At 37.6% G+C, this 22,421-nt stretch overlaps 1 protein-coding gene across 40 annotated transcripts in view; it reads right to left on the reverse strand.

The window, feature by feature from the left end:
* Positions 1 to 22,421, reverse strand: part of SEC31A (SEC31 homolog A, COPII coat complex component) — an 86,115-nt gene that overhangs the window by 62,800 nt on the left and 894 nt on the right. For 29 of the 40 annotated variants that reach the window (XM_064584685.1, XM_054508846.2, XM_064584709.1 and 26 more), the window contains 6 exons: positions 22,244 to 22,328; positions 19,607 to 19,681; positions 18,164 to 18,356; positions 16,652 to 17,808; positions 1,254 to 1,336; positions 227 to 350 (listed from right to left, as the gene is read on the reverse strand). In XM_064584685.1, the coding sequence (XP_064440755.1) occupies positions 227 to 350; positions 1,254 to 1,336; positions 16,652 to 16,761 (317 nt within the window). In that variant the 5' untranslated portion in view covers positions 16,762 to 17,808; positions 18,164 to 18,356; positions 19,607 to 19,681; positions 22,244 to 22,328. The other 11 variants (XM_045880876.3, XM_054508845.2, XM_064584687.1 and 8 more) reach the window with 11 other exon arrangements.

Below are 22,421 nucleotides of genomic sequence, written 5' to 3' on the forward strand. Positions count from 1 at the left end.
ATCCTACACATGTCAGTTGGCAATAAAAAAGTCAATAGAACATACAGACCCTTCTTTTACTTCCATAGAAATTCACTCATATACTTTTTCACAAAATATTTCATGTCATTGATGGCATTCCTTGCAGTTTCTAATAACAACATATTTATAGACAAACTAGGCATCAACCACAACATAATAACCACAACCATAAGTAATGTGAATTTAAGATTCATCAATCTCATACCTATGAGAAGAAGAGAAGGTGGCACAAGATTTCATATCCAAGGATGGATCAGAAAGATCTAATTCAAATATCTCAAGGGAAGCACTGGTACTAAATGTTGCATCCAATTGTTGAGCAGATGTTCCTACGGAAAATACATTTATGGTAACTACAATGCAAAAATAAAAGACTCAGAGAAAACCACACAAAACAGAAATTAAATGCATGTTTTCCAATGATCTCACTCACGAATGCTCCATTAGTGACTAACATCTCAGGATGCATGTCATTGAACAGATGCTTAAATTACTATAGCAATGAGATTCTGATACAAGGCTTGGAGATGATGTTTGTGAGAGCAGATAGTGCAGATAACTTTTTAAACCTGTAGATATTTTAAAAGCTCTCTGTAAAAACAGTCTCTTGATTTACTATACCTGCTTATAGTCATAAATGTTGTAACTCTTTTTATATAAAAATGCTAGCATCAAAATTGTTCTTCATTCAAACTGATACTAACTTTTTTTTACATGTTATCTCTTGTGCTTAATAGTGGAGGAATAAAGATGAAACATAATTCTTATGAAGTGAGGAAGACACTATAAATGTAATATGATTTTTTTAAGGATTTTATTTATTTGAGAAAGAGTGTGTGTGTGTGTGTGCGCGTGCGCACATGAGTGAGGGAGGGGCAGAGAGAGAGAGAGAGGGGGAAAAGCAGACTCCCTGCTGAGCAGGGAACCCGATGTGGGGCTCAATCCCAGGACCCTGGGATCATGACCTGAGCCGAAGGCAGGCACTTGACTGACTGAGCTACCCAGGCGCCCCTATCATGATTAATGCTATGATGAACAAGGTGCTAAAGGGAACGCAGAGGAAGGTCATTAAACTCAGCTGAAAGGGAGGATGGAGTTATCTTGTTAGGGAAGGAGAAGCTTTCTAGAAGAGATGAAGCTCGAAATGAGTTTTAAAGGACAGGTATGAATAAACCAAATGTGGAAAAGAAGAAATTAAGTGACTCATACTATCTTCTCTCTGTTGAACTTACCTGTAGCTAGGTAAATGGGATGATTCTGGGCAGGGCTCCAGGCCTGCATGGCCGTACGGTCTACTTCCTTTAACTTCATCCTGCTAAAGAGAATATTTTACATAGAAATATATTGAACATGTAACCTAGAACACAAACATTTTTTACATAGAAATATACTGAACCAACCACTTCTTCATTAGTCCAAATGCCAATAAATCAAACTGGTCTAGGTATCATTTGGTGGGAACAGTCAATATTAGAAAGAAGAAAAACTTGTTAAATTATTTTGAGACAAATATAGGGCTTTTCTAATTGTTTACAAATTATAGTCCTTCAACTGAAAAATCAGTCTGGAAAAAAACTTAAAAAAAAAAAAAACCACAATATAGGGTAGTACCTGAGGGATTAATTTTCCTACACAATATACTTCTCAGGTGAGGATGGGTGACAGTGTATCAGACTAAGAGAAAGCACACAATAAACAAGGTACATCTTCCTGGATCAGGATTACTAAGTGACTAAGAGCAGTTTTAAAAATTAATTTTAAAGGCTAATTACAGAGAAGAATATAGTAAGCCTACAGATTTTAAAGATAAATTTAGCAGAAATTTTAAGAAGCTGGTCACTCTAAGCTACAATTCCACACACCACTAGTTTATATATTCTCTGTTAAAGTTACTCCGGTATAAAAATTCAGCAAGTACTGTGTTGTACCTTTAAAAAAAAACTTTGTTATTGTACATAAATACATTCACATGGCACAGTATTCCACTGTAAGATGTACCATAATTTACTTACTTAGTTCACTACTGGTGAACACGTGAGTTGTTTTTAATCTTTTGCTATTTTTACAAACAATGCTGAAATAAATAGCCATATCTACATGTTATTTCATTCGTGGGCCAGGATAGCTATAAATTTCCAGAAGTAAAACTGCTGGGTTAAAGATAAATTCAATTTTAATTCGGACGGTTATTGCTAAGTTGCCCTCCAGGATATCTGTACCTTTTCACACTCCCCTACAGCCTTACTAGAGTAACACTTTTAGATTTTTACCAATGATAGGTGAGAAATGTTTACTCTGAGTAGTTACAATCTGCATTTTTCATGCCATAATGTTGAGCATCTTTTTTTATGGTTATGGGTCATCCATTATTTCCTTCTCTGTCACCTTTTCTGTCTATTCTTGTCTATGTTACTTGCCTATTTTTTTATTGAGTTGTCAGACTTTATTTTGGTTATGGGTTTGTTTGTTTTTTACATTTCACAAGATTTTGATTTTTTAAAAAATAGATTTTATTTACCAGAGCAGTTTCAGGTTCACAGAAAAACTGAGTGAAAACTACAGAGTTTTGGGCGCCTGGGTGGCTCAGTCGGTTAAGCGACTGCCTTCGGCTCAGGTCATGATCCTGGAGTCCCTGGATCGAGTCCCACATCGGGCTCCCTGCTCAGTGGGGAGTCTGCTTCTCCCTCTGACCCTCCCTCCTCTCATGTACTCCCTCTCTCTCTCAAATAAAAATAAATAAAATCTTTAAAAAAAAAAAAAGACTCTTTTTAAAAAAAAAAAAAAGAAAAGAAAACTACAGAGTTTTCACACACCTCCCTACCTCCTCCCCGCCCCTCCTCCGCTCACCCCTACCCCAGCCTCTCCCACCATAAACTGTCCGGCACCACAGTGGTACATTTGTTGCAGCCCAACCTATATTGACACATCATTATCAAGCAAAGTGCATGATTTACGTTAGAGTTCACTCTTTGGGTTTTCTATGGGTTTTGACAATCAAATAATGACACATTCACCCACCCAAATCCACCCATCCACAGAGTATCATTCAGAAGTTTTCCTGCCCTAAAAATTCTGTGCTCCACCTCTTTATCCCTCTCCTCCATCCCTCCTCCTCCCTCCTGGCAACCACTGATCTCTTTATTCTCTCTATAGTTTTGCCTTTTCTGGAATGTTATTTAGTTATAATTATATAGTACATAGCCTTTTCAAATTGGATTCTTTCACTTAGCAATAGGTATTTAAAATTCCTCCCTGTCTTTTTGTGACTTGGTAGCTCGTTTCTTTTTAGCACTGAAAAATATTCCATTGTATGGATGTACCACGCTTTAATAGCCAAATTTATCACTTTTTAAAAAATGGTTCCTGAATTTTGATTAGGTAGAAAGACCTTCTGCATGCCAAGATTATGAAGAAATTCACCCATATTTTTCTTCTACGCAAATTCACTTGTGGCTTTTTCTTTTCATTTAAATTTTGACTCAGGACCTGGAATACGATACTGGTATACAATGTATGTTCATAGTTTTTTCTTTCTTATTACAATGAAATCATTTATTGAAAAGTCTTTTTCCTACAATTTGCGATATCACTTTTACTATGTACTAAGTTCCTATATTTAGGTTTATTTCTGGATTTACTATTTATGTTTATATTCCTTTTTTTTTAAAGATTTTATTTATTCATTTGAGAGAGAATGAGAGAGAGAGAGCACGAGAGGGGGAGGGTCAGAGGGAGAAGCAGACTCCCTGCTGAGCAGGGAGCCCAACACAGGACACAGGACTTGATCCCGGGACTCCAGTATCATGACCTGAGCCGAAGGCAGTTGCTTAACCAGCTGAGTCACCCAGCCGCCCCTATGTTTATATTCCTGTAGGTATTAGGATGTAGGTTAGGATCTACATTCCTGTACATATTTAGGTATATTTCTGGATTTCCATTCCTTATGTCCATTTATTTATTTACATGCTAGACATTCCACTTTTTAAAGTTTATTTATTTAAGCAATCTCTATCTTGAACTCACGACCCTGAGATCATTTCAATTTTAGTATATGTGCTGCCGAAGTGAGCACAACCTTGAGATCAGTAGCCAGCCAGGAGCCCCAAGCACTCTACTGTTTTAAATACTTAGGCTTTTTAGGAGTATGATTCCCATAACCCTTATCCATTGCTTCTCTCCCATACTATTTTCCTTGCTATCACTGTTTATTTTATTACATAAACTTTAGAATAGTTTTTGTCTGATTCCAGAAAAAAGAGAATGTTAATATTTTTATTGAATGTGCATCAAATTACTGTATTAATTTATGGAGAAACTGACACAATGTTCAATCTTTCCAATGAGAACATGTTGTCTTTTAAGCCTTTTTTATCTTTCAGTATTATTTTAAATTTTTTGACATTTGGGTTTGTTTATCCTAAGTATTTTATCTTTGGTTTGTAAATGTGGCTCACCCCCACTCCACACCCATTACATAGACTGTCTTCCTGGTATTGTTATACAAAGGCTAATAGTATTTGTACTACCATATTAAGCAGTAGTGGTAACAGTGTAATTTCTTGTCTTGTTCCTTTCTTTAGTGAGAAAGCCTATTATATCACCATGGGACATGACTTTAGGTTTTGAAATACACATACATATGCACATATATAAATGTATATAAGGAAATTAGTCATCAATTACTGTTTTATTGAATGCTATTTATACTGGGTTTTGAATTTTGTCAAATGCTTTTCATGAGGTAATCAGAATGACCACAGATTCTTCTTCTTAGGTTTATCAATAAAATAGATTATACTAATAGATTTCCTAATATGGACCATCTTTTTCTACCCTGAATAAACTCATGATGTATTATTCTGCTAATGTGCTGCTAGATTCCATTTGTTTAACAGAGTTTTGCTTCTGGAGTTGTACGACTGCATCTATACTTTTCTTCTTTTATGCAATCTTCATCAGGTTTTGATATCAATATTATACTCGTTTCATAAAAAATGCAGAAGTTTTCTTTTTTTTTTTTTTTTTAGACTTTATTCATTTAAGAGAGAGCACGAGAAGAGGGGAGAGGCAGAGGGAGAGGCAGACTCCCCCCCACTGAGCAGGGAGCCCGACCGACACAGGGCTTGATGAGCCACCAAGGCGCCCCTCAAATGTAGAAGTTTTCCATCTTTTTCTATGCCCTGAAACAGTTTCAACAGTAGAACTGAAATTATTCGTTCTTCAAAGATTTAGCAGAATTCTCTCATGAAACATCTGGGCCAGATGCTTTTTGGGGAGGAGTTGCTCCTCTGCTAATTTTCTCTATTTCTTCTACTGAAATTGATCTATTTGAATTTTCTTTATTCAAGGTCATTTTTTGTAAATTATATTTTCCTATGATAATCCTTCAATTTTTTTTACAGATTTTCTCATTTTTTAAGACTTGAACAACCAACACTCAGTAATCTTTAAATTTTTGCTATTTATGATTATTAGTCTTTATTTATTACATATATTTTTGTTTCCCCTACCCTCCTCTTTAATAATTGATTAGCTTAACTAGAGATTTGTCTATTTTCAAACAGCCAATTAGTTCTGCTTTGTTTTCTAATTCATTAATTTCTTTTACTTTTATTAATTCCTTTCTTCTACCTTCTTTTCATTTACTTAGATCTTTTTCTAACTTTTTGAGTTAACTGCTTAACCCACTCATTTTTATTATTTATTGGTATAAGTATTTAAAGCTTTGAATTTCCTCTGAGCACGGCTTTAGCTAGATTCCATATATTTCTAGTGTTCTAATCACTACAGTCATCTATATATTCTACAATTTTCATTTGTATTCTCCATTGATCCAAGAGTTGTTTAAACTTAATATGCAAGTGCATTGGGATTTTTCTATACTGTTTCTCCTTTCTAAAATGTATTGAAGTTTTCTTTGGGGGCTATGGAGAAGTCTCTGTAAATGAGATCTAAAAAGAAGGGGTACACTGTTTTCAGGGTCAAGTTCAATATATATTAATTAAATCTACCCTATTTGACTAAATTGTTTGGTCATCTACAGTCTTACTGTTTTTCCATTTAATCTTCCCTGGACCAAGGATACTGAATCAAAAGTCACTTACTACTAATGTATTTATGCCTATTTTTCCTGGTACCTCCTGAAAGTTGCTTTATGAAAGTTACTTTGTATTTAATATTGTTACTTGGTTGACAGATATTCATAATGTTAAATGTTTACTGTCAAATACACATTTTAACTTTGAATTCTTCTTCATCTTAAGTAAGGCTTTGGGCCCGAATTTCATTTTGTCTCATATTAAGACCAATACCCTAGCTTACTTTTTATGTGCCTTTATGTATATGTTTTTGCCCTTGTTTCAACTTCTGAACCACTTTGTTTTCACTGGCTGCCTTAAATACAGCAAAATAAATAAATAAATAAATAAATAAAATCAGATTTTGCCTGGTGATCCAATTCGAAAATTTTTAAATAGATTAGCTAATAAGGCCATATAAAATTTTCTCCTGATTTGACAGATATGGTTGCTCTTACTTCTATATTACTTTGCTATTTAGTTTGGTTTTATAATTAAAAAAAAACTTTTCCTGTTGTCCCTATTTGTGTATTTGTAATTTTTCTGATAATTAGGATGACTTGTATTTTTCTTCTAATATGTATTTCTGGTTCTATCTTTATAATTTAAAATAATTTCATTGAGTACTATTAATCCTTTATTTCTTTCACAGTAATTACTATAAGCACTAATGAAATTAGTTTACATAATCTTACTGCCCTTCTTGTACTACACAGTTATAGTCAATAGTATTATCTTTCTCAGTGTTTACCTTTGTACTGTTGAATATGTTTATACTTCTACCAACTGATTTGTCAGCTTTAAAGGATGTCCTTTGACTCCCAGCCATTACAGATGAAGCGATCCATAAACTTATTTTACCTCCAATTTTTTCCTACTTCCCACTTCTTAATTTTTTAAAGTTTTATAACCAATTCCTACATTATCAGATATTTAACATACACATTTTATTCTTTCTTCCTTATTTCCACTTTCATTTTAGTCTCAGGTCTATAGTTAAATATATTTAATGCTCTCCAAAAGTACTTTTTGCCAGCTTTCTTACTCATCTCTGGAGATGAAGTTCATGCTCTAATAGTTTCCTTAAGAGGACCTTAGACTAACAATACACCCTATGCCTTCAAAACACGTTCAAATTGTTTAAACTTGAAGAGCATTTTACAGATAATAAAAATGAAGGCACAGAAAGATTAAATAATTTGTATGTGCTAGCAAGGGGTAGAGCCAAGATTTGAACTCTGAAGTTTACTTCCGGAGTCCACACTCTTACTTGTTACCCCAACAAATTCAGGTATTCAATTTTAATCATAGCAGACATACCACCATTTAGAAGAAATAATGACAAAGCAACTAGGATGCATGAGGACATTTCTTAACGGGGGTGCCTGGGTGGTTGAGTTAGTTAATAGTCTGCTTTTGGCTCAGGTCGTGATCCCAGGGCCCTGGGATGGAGCCTTGCCCACAGAGAGTCTGCTTCTCCCTCTCCCTCTGCCCCTCCTCCTGCTCTATCTCTCAAATAAATAAATAAAATCTTTAAAAAAAAGAGAGAGAAAAGAAGAAGCATATTTTAGAAACTGCTAGGTTAGGCAAAAGTGGATTAAGGAGGTTGAATCATGTGGTTAAAAGCAGCAGGGCCTCTGGAGTCAATGCTTGATCTGAATATTGGCTCTGCTACTTATGATACCTTGAACACAGTTAAACCTCCATGAGCCCCATCTGTAAAATGAGGATAAGACTGACTACCTCATGGGATATTGTGAAGTTTTAATGAGATAACGTATTTTACATAGGGCCAAACACAATGCCTAGCACATAGGTAAGTATGGGTTTTAATAAGCTAACTACTTTTTAAAATTATCATAATCATGAGATTAATCAAGAAAACTACACATCTAGTTTCCTAAGACTATTCTGAAAAAAGGAAAAATCTCAATTTTCTAAGAAGTGAAAAAGAAGCCTATTTTCTATAAATGAAATGCCGTCTTCCTCTCAGCCAATTGTTTTTAATAGTAAGTTCAAGTCCCAGCTCCTTCATGCGAAGTACCCTAATGATCCAATCCACAATGATATAATCTCTTAACCTCTCTTAACCGTACCACTTTAAGCATTTTATAATAAAGTGTCTTATTCTATCTTAACAAAACTTTGTAATATTCTATTAGCACATACTGTTACATATTTTTCCATTGTCTTTTTAACTAAATGTTTTATATGTCATCTTATCTCATTAACTAGACAATGTCTTTTTTCAATCAAATATTACAATTTTTACCCTTTTTGGAATCAAAATTGCTTAATACAGGGTGAGTACATAAAAAGTTTTGCTTTGTTTGATTTTGAATGTTTATATTTAGGGAAATACAAAAAGATTGATAAGCCAGAAAGATTACTTTCAGGTAAAACATTTAATTTTTAAATTCTTAAGTCTTTAAAGGAAAAAATAACTTTAATAACTTTAACTTTTCTTACTTAAAAAATAGGGGAAGGTATCGTTAGAGGAAAAAGAGGTTTTAGAAGATGCTTTAGAATAATTTCTAAAAGTGAAAACAAAACAGCTATATATATTTAAAAAACCCAACTGAATAAAACTACAGTATGTCTAAGAGCAAAGGTACAACAAGGGTTACCTAATTCACGAACACTTAGTTAATGTGTAACATTTACTGAAAGAGAAAGAAAGAAATTCACAACTACATAAAAGAGTTAAGTGGGAATTCAAGCATTTATAAACATCTATTTCTTGTCAGTAGCACTCAATGTTCCACTAGATGTAGTTGCACTTAACTTGTACTGAACACAAGGTTTCAATACTGTTTTGTTTTGTTTTTTTAATCACTACAACAATGGCCTGGAACTACCTTACGTGGTCTGAATCTAATTAAAGAAGAGTACCATAATCTTATCCATTGCAATCATTCTCAAAACACTAAGAATACTATGGAAATAACTGCCTGCATATTTCCTTCTCTTAGAAATGATCATTTAGTTGTAACTAATTTTCTTGAAAATCTGAAGAATGCTTAGATTAAACCATGTGTACTTCCCAAGTGAGACATGCTTTAAAAGCTTTGTGCAATTTTTTTTCAATATCATATGTGATTAGAATTCACACTATGCGGACTTATTTCATTCAAGACTATTTTACACAGAACAAAATCATTCTGATAATACAAAAAGAAAATTGTGAGGACAGTGGCTTATTCACATATGTCATCTACAAGACAATATTGATGGCACAGCAATTTAGGATAGGGTATCTGGAGCCATACCCTCAGTTTAAATTCTAGCCCCACCTTGTCCTAGCTCTCACATGCTCTATGTGTGTCTTGGCTACCCACTTGGTAAAATAAGTATAATGAAAGTATGTATAAGAAGGGCTGCTGTGAGGAGCGCCTGGGTGGCTCAGTCGGTTGAGTGTCCACTTTTGGCTCAGGTCATGATCCCAGGGTCTTGGGATCAAGTCCCGAGTCAGGCTCCAGGCTCAGTGGTGAGCCTACTTCTTCCTCCCCCTGTGTGTGCTCATGCTCTTATCACTCTCTCTCCAGCTCTCATTCTCTCTCAAATAAATAAATAAAATCTTAAGAAAAAAAAAAAAGAAGGGTTGTGAGAATTAAATGAGGCATTACACAGAGAGCTTAAAACAGTGCCTGGCACACAGTAAATACATGCTTGTAAATGTCAGCTATTGCAAAAGTCACAATTTAAAATATTTATCCCAGTGAATCTTCAAGAATACATCTACTGAAGGGGCACCTGGGTGGCTAGTTAGTTGAGCGTCTGACTCTTGGTTTTGGCTCAGGTCTTAATCTCTTGAGATGAGGCCCTGAATCAGGCTCCATGCTGAGCGGGAGTCTCCTTGGGATTCTCTCTCTCTGCCCTTCCCCCGCTGCACGCGCGCATGCACACTCTCTCTAATAAATAAATAAATCTTTTTAAAAAAAAGAATACATCTATTGAATAAAATTTATGTTCCAGACTATAACTCATTTTTTCATCCAAGTTTCTCCCCACAACATGCATGTAGTTAAATGCATGCATTTAAGTGGAAGCTTTTTTGCCTTTCTGCTCATTTTCTAATTGCTAATTCTGTAAAGCAGTACTAAAACCCAACAGTACTACTGTCTAAAAAATACCAAACTTACACTGCTACATATAGAGATGACTCATATGTCAGAAAGTAAAAAGTGGAAGCGTTAATAGGATTGGAAACTCTTACTCTCAAACAATCTCTAGCTGGCACTGTGTTTGGTAAAAATCCATCTTGTGTGGGCAAATATCTTATTATGGATGGGCACATTTGTTCTAGAGGATTTATTTAGTGTTATCAATGTTCTAGGCTCATCTCATTCAACCAAAACCAAATCAAAGAATTGTGTGCTGAACTAAATGCTGTCATACTTATCTAGAATCTAATAAATAAAACTTTTTGAGCTGAAATTAACCTAAGAATGACATTTCCTAAAACACTGTGAAAATCAACTTAATAATATCACCTGACAAGAATTTTTAACTTAGGATCTGTAAACCTCATGAAATGATACAGAAAATCTTGTGTGTGTGTGTGTGTGTGTGCATTTTTCTAGGAAGGTGATCCAATGCTTTCATCAGATCCTAAAAAGGGAGTGGAATTCCAATTAAGAATCACTGCTCTTTACAGTTACAAATTTCTTTTTGTCCTATGTTATTAGTTTCAAAAAGAACCTGCTTATACAAAATTAAGCAGTATAAGTCTAAATCCATTCCAATCTCACATTTCCCAAATAACTTCGGATATGTGTAACAAATTCACAACTACAAAAACACTTCAAGTTATTCAAAAGTTCTTAGAGCCTACAAACCTTTCCCAGAGCTGTTTAAGAGACAGTAAGAAATGGGCACCTGGGTGGCTCAGTTGGTTAAGCGACTGCCTTGGGCTCAGGTCATGATCCTGGAATCCCAGGATCGAATCCCGCATCGGACTCCCTGCTCAGCAGGGAGTCTGCTTCTCCCTGATCCTCCCCCCTTTCATGCTCTGTCTCATTCTCTCTCTCAAATAAATAAATAAACTCTTAAAAAAAAAAAAAGAGAGAGTAAGAAACAAACAGCACAGAAGAACCACTAAAAAACGGTGAGTGAACTTTAGCCAACCCCAGTGCAGTCAGTATGTACAGAAAACATGGTCCGGTATGATGGAAGAGCGAGGCTCTAATTATCGATTGAATACAATTACAAGTGGCTACAAAGACAGTCAAATTTCAGTATTCTGTAGTTAGAAAAGACAGTTTTGGAGAAAGGATTTATCACAGACTATCACTGCAACTTCAGAAAGACCTACATAAAATTAGTTGCTTGAGCTCACAAAAAAGTTCATAATGCCCACAAGCCCATGCAATAGTTTGATTCGTTTTACAACTGCCTGTAATTTAATCTCTCATTAGAATAACTTATTAGCAAAAACATACAACTTAATGAGATTTCCTTCGAGGTACAGGCTGGGATTGGCGACTACCCTTGAAATAATCCAATCCCGTTTCAATGACAGTAACCTTCAGTTAAAAACCTATGAACCTTTAAACCTGGCAACAGTTCCAAATCAAACAAAAAATCATCACCAAACTAAGTCAACCAAAGTGATCCTGAGGTCTACTTCCTTCCCTCGCCCTTCGGGCCCGCACCTCTTTGTGCCCAAGGGTATGAGGGTCTTCTAACCTCAGACCGCAGTTACCGGCCCTGGAACGACACCCTGTCGCAAGCCTCAGGGGAGCTCCTGCTCAGCAGTGGAAACGTTGGCGGATGTGGATCGACGCGATCCCCGAAGCAGCCGTGACGCCAGGCGTTGTCCCGACGGGCCCGAAACGAAGAGCAGGGGCGCGCCGCCACCACAGACCGGGCCGCAGGCTGACGGGCACCGGCGGAGACAGATGCCGCGGTCCCAGCTTTCGCCTGTGCTCTACCTCAAGGCCCGAAGGCCGGCGAAGAAGACGGGGGGTGGTGGGGGAGAGGCAGACACACCTGGCGGGGACCCTCAGCGACCGGTTCCTGTGTTAGCGCGACGCCCGTCGGACGCTCCCAGCATTCGCCGCCGCCCCTCCTCCAGCCCCAGGGCCACCTCCACGTTCCGCTCCAACGTGGCAGCCGCGGCCCCTCCCTGCCGGCTGGCCGACGCTTCCGGGAGCGACGCCTCGCCCGGCCCACTCTGGCGCGCTGCCCGTCACGGCACTTCCGGGCGCGATGGCAGGCAGGGTCCCGGGCGCTGGGCCCGCGGTGAGGCCGGCGGGGACCTGCGCGCCTGTGGGGCTGGCGACCCGTTGTGAAGAGCGAGGGTGCGATGACCCGGGCACTCGAAAAAGAAAAGTCCTGCTGGGTGTAGCTGTCTGCTCGAAGAACGGCCGAGGCCCGCAGGAACGCCACGTAGCGTTAGTCCTGTGAGGCGTGGGCAACACCGGACAAATCACGTGAAAACGAGCTGTAGGGCCCTAATTGCAGTAACTAATTTGTGATTGGGTGTTTAAAATTGCACAGGTGGTTCAGGGTATTGCGTTTTGAGAACTTCTTTAAAAACCAAATGGTCTGGTCAGAGTCTGTTGTGGGGACGCCTGGGTGACTCAGTGGGTTAAGCTCGTCTGCTTTTGGTTCAGGTCATGATCCCTGGGATGGAGCCCTATATTGGGCTCCCAACTCAGCGGGGTCTGCTTCTTCCTCTGCTTGTGCTCTTAAATGAATAAATAAAACTAAAAAAAAATGAAGTCTGTTATGGACATATTTACTTTGTTACTCCAAAGGGGCATAGTGGAGTCAAGTAGTCCAGTTACCATCGTATGGTACTACTTGAGATCTACTAAGGTTTGCCCTTGGTCACTGGAACTTTACTAGCTCCGCCAGACCCTGGCATTTAATTAATGTATTGCCTGGATGTCGTCTTTAGTTTAGGGGTTGTTCTGCAGCATAGAAAGTAAAACCAGAGGAAAAGCACTTAGTATTACTAATGATCAGAACCTGGACCAAACCCAGGTCTACTAGAGCAGTTCTCTTTCCATTACACTGATCAACATTATCTCCTCAGGCCTTCTCTAAAGCGCCTTCACTTCTAAGTACTAGAGAGTAGGATTTTTGCACTCTTTTGAACACCCTTTTAATTTGAAAAGCTGAGTTTATTTTTCTAGGACAGAAATAGATTAAACGGATTACTTAGGTTACAGTAGCTAACTTCTAGTGTTCTACAAAGCCATTTCTACCTACAGCTTTTACCTAAAGGTACCAATAAAAAAATCCGACTTAAAAGTGGGCCTATCATTTGAATCAAGAGGAAACATTCAAGTCCTTACTACCCCAGACCTCCTACTACCTGGAATTGTACACTGGTATGGAGAAAGTGTTCATTCGAACAACTTCACCAAAACTCAATGATTCAAGCAGTGGTTACATTCTTTGGCATCATTTAATGTACATGTTCCTATTGCATTAAGTCAAACTACAAAGCTCCCTGCTCCTCACCCGCTTTTTTAAGTTGTGAGGTAAAAAAGGTATTTCATGAAGTAAGTCTCATGACTGGAACATAGCCACTTTTAGTGGTTTATGTATTGTCAATGGCGGTTTTTGTGCTACTTGGGCAAAGTTGAGTAGTTGCTACAGAGACCATAATAGTCTGCAAAGCCTCAAGTACTTACTGTATGGCCCTTTACAAGTTTGCCAATCCCTACTCTTTTAGAGAGGATTTTACCTACAGATGGATTAATACTCAAAATCAAAGTATGAGACATACAGTATTGTAAATTTATTTAAAAGCCTTGACATAATAGCATACAAAGGCAATATGCAAAATGTCAATTATAGGGACGCCTGGGTGGCTCAGTTGGTTAAGCGTCTGCCTTCTGTTCAGGTCATGATCCCAGGGTCCTGGGATCAAGTCCTGTATCTGGCTCCTTGCTCAGCAGAGAGCCCGCTCCCTCTGCCTGCCGCTCCCCCTGCTTGTGTGCACACTCCTGCTCTAATAAATATATTTTCAAAAATGTCAATTATAACTGATGATCATAAAGGTAAAGTGTATTTGTTTCTAGACTTAACCTATTTATATCTGGTTAAATATAGAGATTTCCTAGCTTGTTTTAAATGCAGGGAGTTGGGACTATGCAAGCTGAAACTGCAATCTTAATCTATGGGATTAACAATCTTGTTCCGTAACCTTAAAATCTGTCAAATTCTCTTGATGTTGGTTATAAACAAAAAATATTTAAAACAAACATTGAAAATTAGAGCGTTTTATTTACAGAAAAGTCTCAACAGTAGTTTGAATAGTGCTTGCTCTCTCATATAATTTACAATATGGAGCAAGAATCTTTTCTTCACCTTGGCAAATTGTCATACTCCTGAGTTTGGATCTGCTTCTAAAATTTTATTCTTTACGCATTCAACGTCATGAAATATCTGAGAGTTCCTTTAATGTGGTTTTTCACCTGCATCACTTCCTCTGAAACGTATTCATCCTTTTCAACACACAACTGCTTTCCTCCTTTATAACTATGTTCACCTTCACTAAATTCTCCTGGCTGTATATCTAGAGCTACTTCTTGAATCGCAGCAGTGTTAACATTCCCAGTCATCTCTATCTTCTAGAACTCCATTTACATTACAGCCAAACCCTGTGATGTTTTTACACAGCAGTCTTCTAATGTGCAAAGCAAGGACTGCCTGTGATTCTTGGAATAATGTGCAAATTTCACAGTAGCATCCTTATCTGAGCTTGCAGCTTCACCAGATAGTGGAAAATTAATCAATTCATGCCGACTTTGCCAACGACGAAACCAGCCTTTATTATCAGTAAAATGTTCTTTTTCAGTCTCCTTGTAGTTAAGCATTTTCCTTCAGTGCAGCAACTAACCTCAACACTATGGCTTGAATGCTAGCCAAACTGATTGGGATTTGTTTTTTATTAGAGTCCTCAGTCCCAAGTAGAAGTAAACATTCCACTTCAACCATACACGGCTTTCTGTTCCTAGTACAATTTAAACTAAAAAATGTTGAAGCAACTTTACCTAAAAGTTTCACTGAACTTTTAAAAGATGGTTCATGCTATAGGTTCATGTCAGCCTGGGTCTCATCTTGTCTTCACTATGCTGTCACCATTTTCAAATCTTCTAATGACGTCCAATTTCACTTCCAGTGTTACCACTTTTTCTTTGCTGCCCTGTCATCTTTGTTGACCAATTTCCTCTTGATTATCCATTTTTGTAAAATGTCGGGGGATTTATCACTGGAAAACAAGTAGGCAACACAACTACACGCTTTACTCTGTGTGTGAACTAATAGATGTTCAGTGATCAATCACCAACAGACTTTTGAAAGAAGTGATATAAGTGGTTACTGACAATCTTTTATATCCATAATCATTTGTGGAATAAAGAGCTACCAGCAAAGCTTATGAAACAATTTGGTTACTATCATGGTAACTGAAATTTCAACCATGTTGTAGGGGAATTGGTGTTATTTAACTAAACTGTGAAAACTGATCTTCACATATATTGGAATGATGCAAAGTAAGGACTACCTGTATCTAAAAAGAAAAACCTGTATTAGTTCACAAAATAAGTCAACTTTTAACCCAGTTTAACTACTAGTCAAACATAACTGTAGATCAAAATAAAAACCGAAGGTTTTCCCAAAGGACTGTTAGTTCCAGACTGAATTACTCATTGGAGCTGGAAAAATGTTTGGAGACAAAGTAATACATAATTCTTCATATTATGATTTGCAGACAGTCCAAAGACATCCTTTTGAGAATTTAGGCCCCCTCCCCTCATTTCAGTAATCTTGAGGTCTGCAAAAAAGTAAAGTTCTGGACAAATCTACTGTTGTCCAGGCTGTTAAGCTTCAGTCATCACAAGGCACAAGACTGTATGTGTTTACAACTTATTCCATACCAGCCAGCAAGCACTATGTTTACTTCTGTAACAATAGCATCCATCCCATTAATGTTTTAGTTTTGTTTTTGAATGCACTTATTTTGTACATCTTTTCATTAAGGCATATAAGCAAAGTTTACATCAACTTTTGTTTGTAGAAATTTATGAAACAGAGAATGTGTGTGAATCAATTTTGAGTATTTGCAAAAATTTTTCTCCTTTATATTCCTCAGATTTGAAACACCCCAAGACAACATGCATACCGACAGATTAATCTGGTATTAGATTTGAGATTTCCAGCTTTTGACTACCTACTTATCTACTGTTCTTGAATAAAGCTTAAGTTACAGGATGGTCATTCATTGGCATATCAAAGAGTCATTTATAGAACATCTAAAAGTTCAGCAAATTTAAACCCTGGAATATATGATCTCTAAGAATTTCAGGGGATGAATTACATTATTGTTTTTGAGAAAAGATGATCATCAAAGTTAAAAGTCCTGACCCCAGCCACCCAATTGCCAATCCTGAATCAAATCTATTGATTTAGAAAATTATCTTTCAAAGGTGAAATAAGGGGGAAAAATTCAAGTATGATACCCACATTATGCTCACATATTGTTTGCTGATACCTGATTTTCTCTGTTCGTCAAAATTAATTAATAAACCTCTTACCTTACTATATAAACGTTCACATTTTTTATCAATCTGACAAAATGATGTTCTTTATGAAAAACCCTCAATTTCATTCCTAAAAGGGAAAACATTAATAAGTAAATCAACATACAGAAACTATAGTCTTATCTATACTTTTTTTCTCCCACTATGATTTTCTTTTTCCATTATGTCCTCATCCACATACATTAATCACAACAAATCATGATGTGAACAGCAGTGGAAAAAGTTTAATCATTGGACATTTATATTTTTTTCCTATTTTCAACTTAAGCTGTAATCATAAGGTTTCCATGGTTTAGCCCTTTTTAAAGAATACACATTTCTATAAATTTTTATTCTCATAAGCAGATTAAGACCTCCAATTTTACTATCATTGGAAAAAAAACTCATACCAAAGATAATTTCAAGTGTATTATTTATCTATTTTGCATAGATTACCTTATGCTAACTTAGAAATGTATTCTCAACATTAAGCTTGACATGGAAAGGATAACTATAGCTTAATACATTCCCAAACTGGTTATATCTTGTTTTATATGTAATGCTTTTTGTTATTTGACAAGGTTTCCAATCATTAGAAGCACATAAGCTTTAAAGGAAAAGGGGGAGAGTTGTCACTCCTAACAAAGCAGTGATAAAGGGAAAAGAAGACTCCAAAGATTACAAATCCTTGGCATTAATTAGAATTCTGCCAATTATGGGCATTCTGATTGCTTTGCCAAGTCTATATTTTGCTCATTAAGAGAGACAGAAGCCCATGGGGGGAGGGGAGCAACAGAAAGAAAAGGAAGTATGGGGTGCCCGGGTGGCTCAGTCAGTTTAAGTGTCTGACTCTTGATCTCAGGGTTGTGAGTTCAAGCCCTGTGTTGGGCTCCATGCTGGGTGTGGAGCCTACTTAAAAAAAAAAGAAATGTATACTCACCATATTGGATAAATATCAAGCTTTTGAGGAAAAGGACACAAAGTGCCTAAAGCTGCTGCTGCATATTTATACCTTTATTCCATCCTATGTCAAATATTTGCATAAGTGCCTTTAAATAATTGGACTATGTTCCTTCAAAAACTGGAAACAGAAATTTCAACCTAAGTCAGTCTGCATCCCAAGCAAAATACCAGGAGTACTTATATCTATAGTCTTCTCTAGCCACCTCCACCTAGGAAGAATTGGGAAAAGGGAAATTGGTCCAAGAAAAATATATATGATCAAAGTAGAGTATTCTAGCTATAAAATGAGCTTTCTTATACAATCCTTAGCAAATTTCCAAAAGGAATGTAGCATCACTTATGGAATTTATATATTCATGGCCAAGAAACTGTGCACCTTAGAAAAGAGAGCACTTATTTGATACATAGGCTCTCATACTTCTAATTATCTGACGAAATATCAAACTCTTGATTCAATAAATTGAAGCAGTTAAAAAAAAAAAAAAGTCAAGTGTGGTAGTTGACCTCCAAGAGGATCCCCAATAATCCTCCACCCTTGGTATTCACACCCTTGTATGTGCCCACCTCCATGTTGTCTTGGCATTTCTCTCTTGGATCATTCCCTCTGGTGGAAGCCAGTTGTCATGTTGTGCGGATACTCAGGCAGCCTATGTTCACATGGTGAAGAACTGGTCTTTAGCCAACAGCCATCAAGGAACTGAGGCTTGCCAAGTCAGACTCTGGAAAACTGATGTCTCTCCGCTTCACCCTCCTCCCACTGTAAGATAAGTGTTTATTGTTGTAAACTACTAAGTTTTGGGTGATTTTTACATAACAATAATACAGAGGGCCACAATCCATATTCAAAAAGTAAAATGTAGGGGTGCCTGGGTGGCTCAGTTGGTTGGGTGGCCAATTCTTGATTTTGGCTTGGGTCATGATCTTGGGGTCCCGGGACAGAGCCCTGCGTTGCACTCTCCACTCAGCTCTTCCTCTCCTTCCCCCGCCCCCGCTGCCGCTTGCAGTTGCACGGGCTCTCTCTCACTCTCTCTCTCTCAAAAATAAATAAAATCTTTCTTAAAAGAAGAGAGAGAGAACATGCACATGAGAGAGTGTGAGAGAACAGGAGCAGGGGAAGGGGGAAGGGGAGAAGCAGACTTCCCACTGAGCAGGGAGCCCAATGTGGGGCTCAATCCCAGGACCCTGGGATCATGACCTGAGCTGAAGGCAGACGCTTAACTGACTGAGCCACCCAGGTGCCCCTAAATAAATACACCTTTTAAAAAAAGGTAAAATGTACAACTTATGAACTGAAAAGATCTGAAATTTTGGAGAAAGGATCAGATTCAGAACAGTTTTTTACAGTTGGTCATCAATAATTTCCAAACCCCAAGGCTTTCTGAACTGAAAGGATGAAAAATTCTGCAAGAATGTTACTAGAAATACACTTTAATATATTGGGGCAATAAGGGTTCTAGTAGAACTAGCTAAGGAATCCGACAAAAGGGTAGGTGTTCAACAAGGAAGATACCAGTCTTAGAAAGCAAAAAGTCTATTTGCTTTCGAGGTACCTAGGTGGTTCAGTTCATTAAGCCTTTGCCTTCGGCTCAGCTCCAGTCATGACCTCGGACCTGGGATCTAGCTCTGCCTTGCTCCTCCCTCTGCTGGGGGGGGGGGGGGTTCGGCTTCTCCTATACTCTAGGAGCATCCTCTAACAGCCCCCACCCCCTCCCTGTCTCTTAAATTAAAATAGTCTATTTGCTTTCATATGGTTGTTGTGAGAAACAGTGTAAGAACAAAACTGTGTGTATAAAATGCTAGCACAATGCCTGACATATAATGGTTCAATAACCATTACCTGTTATTTTTTCCCCAAGCTACCGAATTAATGAGATTCTATAACAGGAAATTATATTTCACCAAAGCCTTCACAAATCTTTACTTGGACAATCCTCTATTTCCAACTCAGTACTATTGTTCCAGGAACACTTAGTACATTTAAAACAGAAAGATATACTGATACACTACCTCCCCTGTATATTTGGAGTAATTATCTTCCAAGGCCCAGGAATCTTTTTCCAACATCTCCAAGAATATTAATTCCTGAAAAAAGGTATTTTAAATTACATTGCACAATGGTCAATGCCTTTTACAATAATACCTTTCATACAGCTTACATATCCTCATTTATATATTCAATAATCACAACGGTTCATTATGTGAACAGCAGTGAAAAGGTTTAATCATTGGATATGAAGTTATTGGAGGAAGCAAAGATAATCAAATGATCAAATTGAGAACCTCAGTGTCACCAGTAAAATAGCAACAAAAATGTAAAAGTTATAACCAAATATAAAGATACATAAATACAACTCAAAAAAAATTACACATTTATGAAGGATTGCGTATTTCCCTATCCAGAAGTATGCCCTAAAGAATACCTAGGGCAGTGACTCCTCGTGGTTCCCATAAAGTGAGTTTTTCATTTAATCAGTCTACACCATTAAAGTAAATCTGTTTTGGGGTGCCTGGGTGGCTCAGTCGCTGCGTCTGCCTTCGGCTCAGGTCATGATCCCAGAGTCCTGGGATCAAGCCCCACATCGGGCTCCCTGCTCGGCGGGAAGCCTGCTTCTCCCTCTCCCCCTCCCCCTGCTTGTGTTCCCTCTCTCACTGTGTCTCTATCAAATAAATAAATAAAATCTTAAAAAAAAAAAAATAAATCTGTTTTGCAGCATAGCAGTTTTCAGTAACTCGTTTGTACGAGAATGCCTTGAGAATAACGTTGAGAGCCACAGTTTCATCTTTCCTAGGACAGCCACAGTATCTGGAATCCAATTAAGCAGAAAGAAAAGCCCTCTTTTCCTCCGAACCCATGATGCTTAACTGGCTGCAGGGGTACTTTCAACTAAAGAAAATGAAAAATGAGAGCCTCCACCTGGGGCTACCTCCCCAGCTCCACCCACATGCCCTCAGGTGCTCAACAGGTTATACCATTTAGCAGCCCATTATTATACTCCGAGCTCCACTTCTATCTGTACTGTCTAGCATCCACCAGCCTCATTCTTTTAATATACCCTACGGCAGTCTCCACTTAAGTTACCTTGCAGGGAGGGGATGGGAGGTCTTAGGAGTACTTCCCCAGGTACTGATCACTATTTTAGAGATTATCAAATTGCATAGATTTCGAGTAATCAATGCTAACTTTCTTTTTTTTTTTTTTTAAAGATTTTATTTATTTATTTGAGAGAGAGAATGAGATAGAGAGAGCACATGAGAGGGGGGAGGGTCAGAGGGAGAAGCAGACCCCCTGCCGAGCAAGGAGCCCCATATGGGACTCGATCCCAGGACTCCAGGATCATGACCTGAGCCAAAGGCAGTCGCTTAACCAACTGAGCCACCCAGGCGCCCAATGCTAACTTTCTTTTTTCCCTATAAGCCCTGCTTCTTTCAGATGCACAATTTTTCTGAGCAGAGGTATTTTTCAGAAACACGTATGTTATGGAACATACTTTATCTATTTGTGTGCCAGAGATTGTGAAGACAAATTCACCTTAGACATTGCCTCTACACTGAAGGAGCATCCTCTAGCAAGTTCCCTACAAACCCCAAGTCCTTAAAAATTGGGCAACCACCACAATGAAGTACAACTTCACACTCGCAAGAACGTGGAGAAAATGGAATCCTCATCCACTGCTAGTGGGAATGTAAAATGGTCCAGCCACTTTGGAGAAACAGTTTGACATATCCTCAAGAGTTTAAACGTAGTTAGCATATGACCCAGCAATTCCACCCTGAGGTATATACTCAAAAGAAATGAAAACATATGTCCACAAACTTGTACACTAACGTTCACAGAATTATCCATAATAGCCCCCCCATAATGGAAACAACCCAAATGTTTAACTGATAAATGGATAAATAAAATCATGGCAGTATATCCATACTTTTGGCAATTAAAAAAAAATGAAGTACTGATACCGACTAAAATATGGATGCACCTTAAAAACATTCTAAGTGAAAGAAACCACAAACAAAAGACCATGTATTAGTTTCTGATTCCATTCATAAGAAATCTCCAGTATAGGCAAATCTACACCAAAAAAATTAGTGGTTTCCAAGAACTGAGGGTAGGGAAGATAGAGGGAGTGAATGTTAATGAGAATGGGTTTTCTTTTAGCAGGGGCGGGGGGGTAAGGGTGGTTATAAAAATGTTCTAAAACTGATTGTGGTGATGGTTGCCCAACTCACGAATATACTAAACCCCACTGATTTGTACACTTTATGTAGGTTAGTTGTATGGTATGTAACAGTCAGTAAAACTCTTACCCAAAAAACTGAAGCACCAATTTTTTTCTCTGTAGTAGAAAATTTTCTCTCTAATAGAAAATTTTTCTCTCTACTTAGCCTTATTTGGGTCTTAATTGGTTGAGTATTAGAAAAGTTTCTAATAGTCTAACAAACTGAAGGTGAATTAAATCCAGGTCCTACCCTTTGCACATATAACAGCCAACCAAGCACATCCCCATGGATCAATTTCCCCCAAATTCAGGACTATCCTTAGGCCATGTGACTTTAAGAAAACTACATCTACAAAAGCTCTGTTAATTTCGTTCAAGCAAGATATAAGCATATTATAATGCAAAAGTGGATGTGAGTAAGTAATACCTTTTTGGCAGGAATCTGGACTAAGTAAACAAAAAGGGGAAAAAGAAGCAATCTGGCTTGGAAATGTTGGAATCACTCTTGCCTGCTGGAGAAGGAAATGAACAAATTGAATAGAAAGTACAAACATTTTTCTGTTTCCTTAATGGGCCTCCAATGTTTAGCAGGAGAGAAAGAAGCC

Source organism: Mirounga angustirostris, unplaced genomic scaffold, assembly GCF_029215605.1.
Source record: "Mirounga angustirostris isolate CCGP_5_RB_7025 unplaced genomic scaffold, mMirAng1.0.hap1 SCAF_2, whole genome shotgun sequence".
NCBI lineage: Eukaryota > Metazoa > Chordata > Mammalia > Carnivora > Phocidae > Mirounga > Mirounga angustirostris.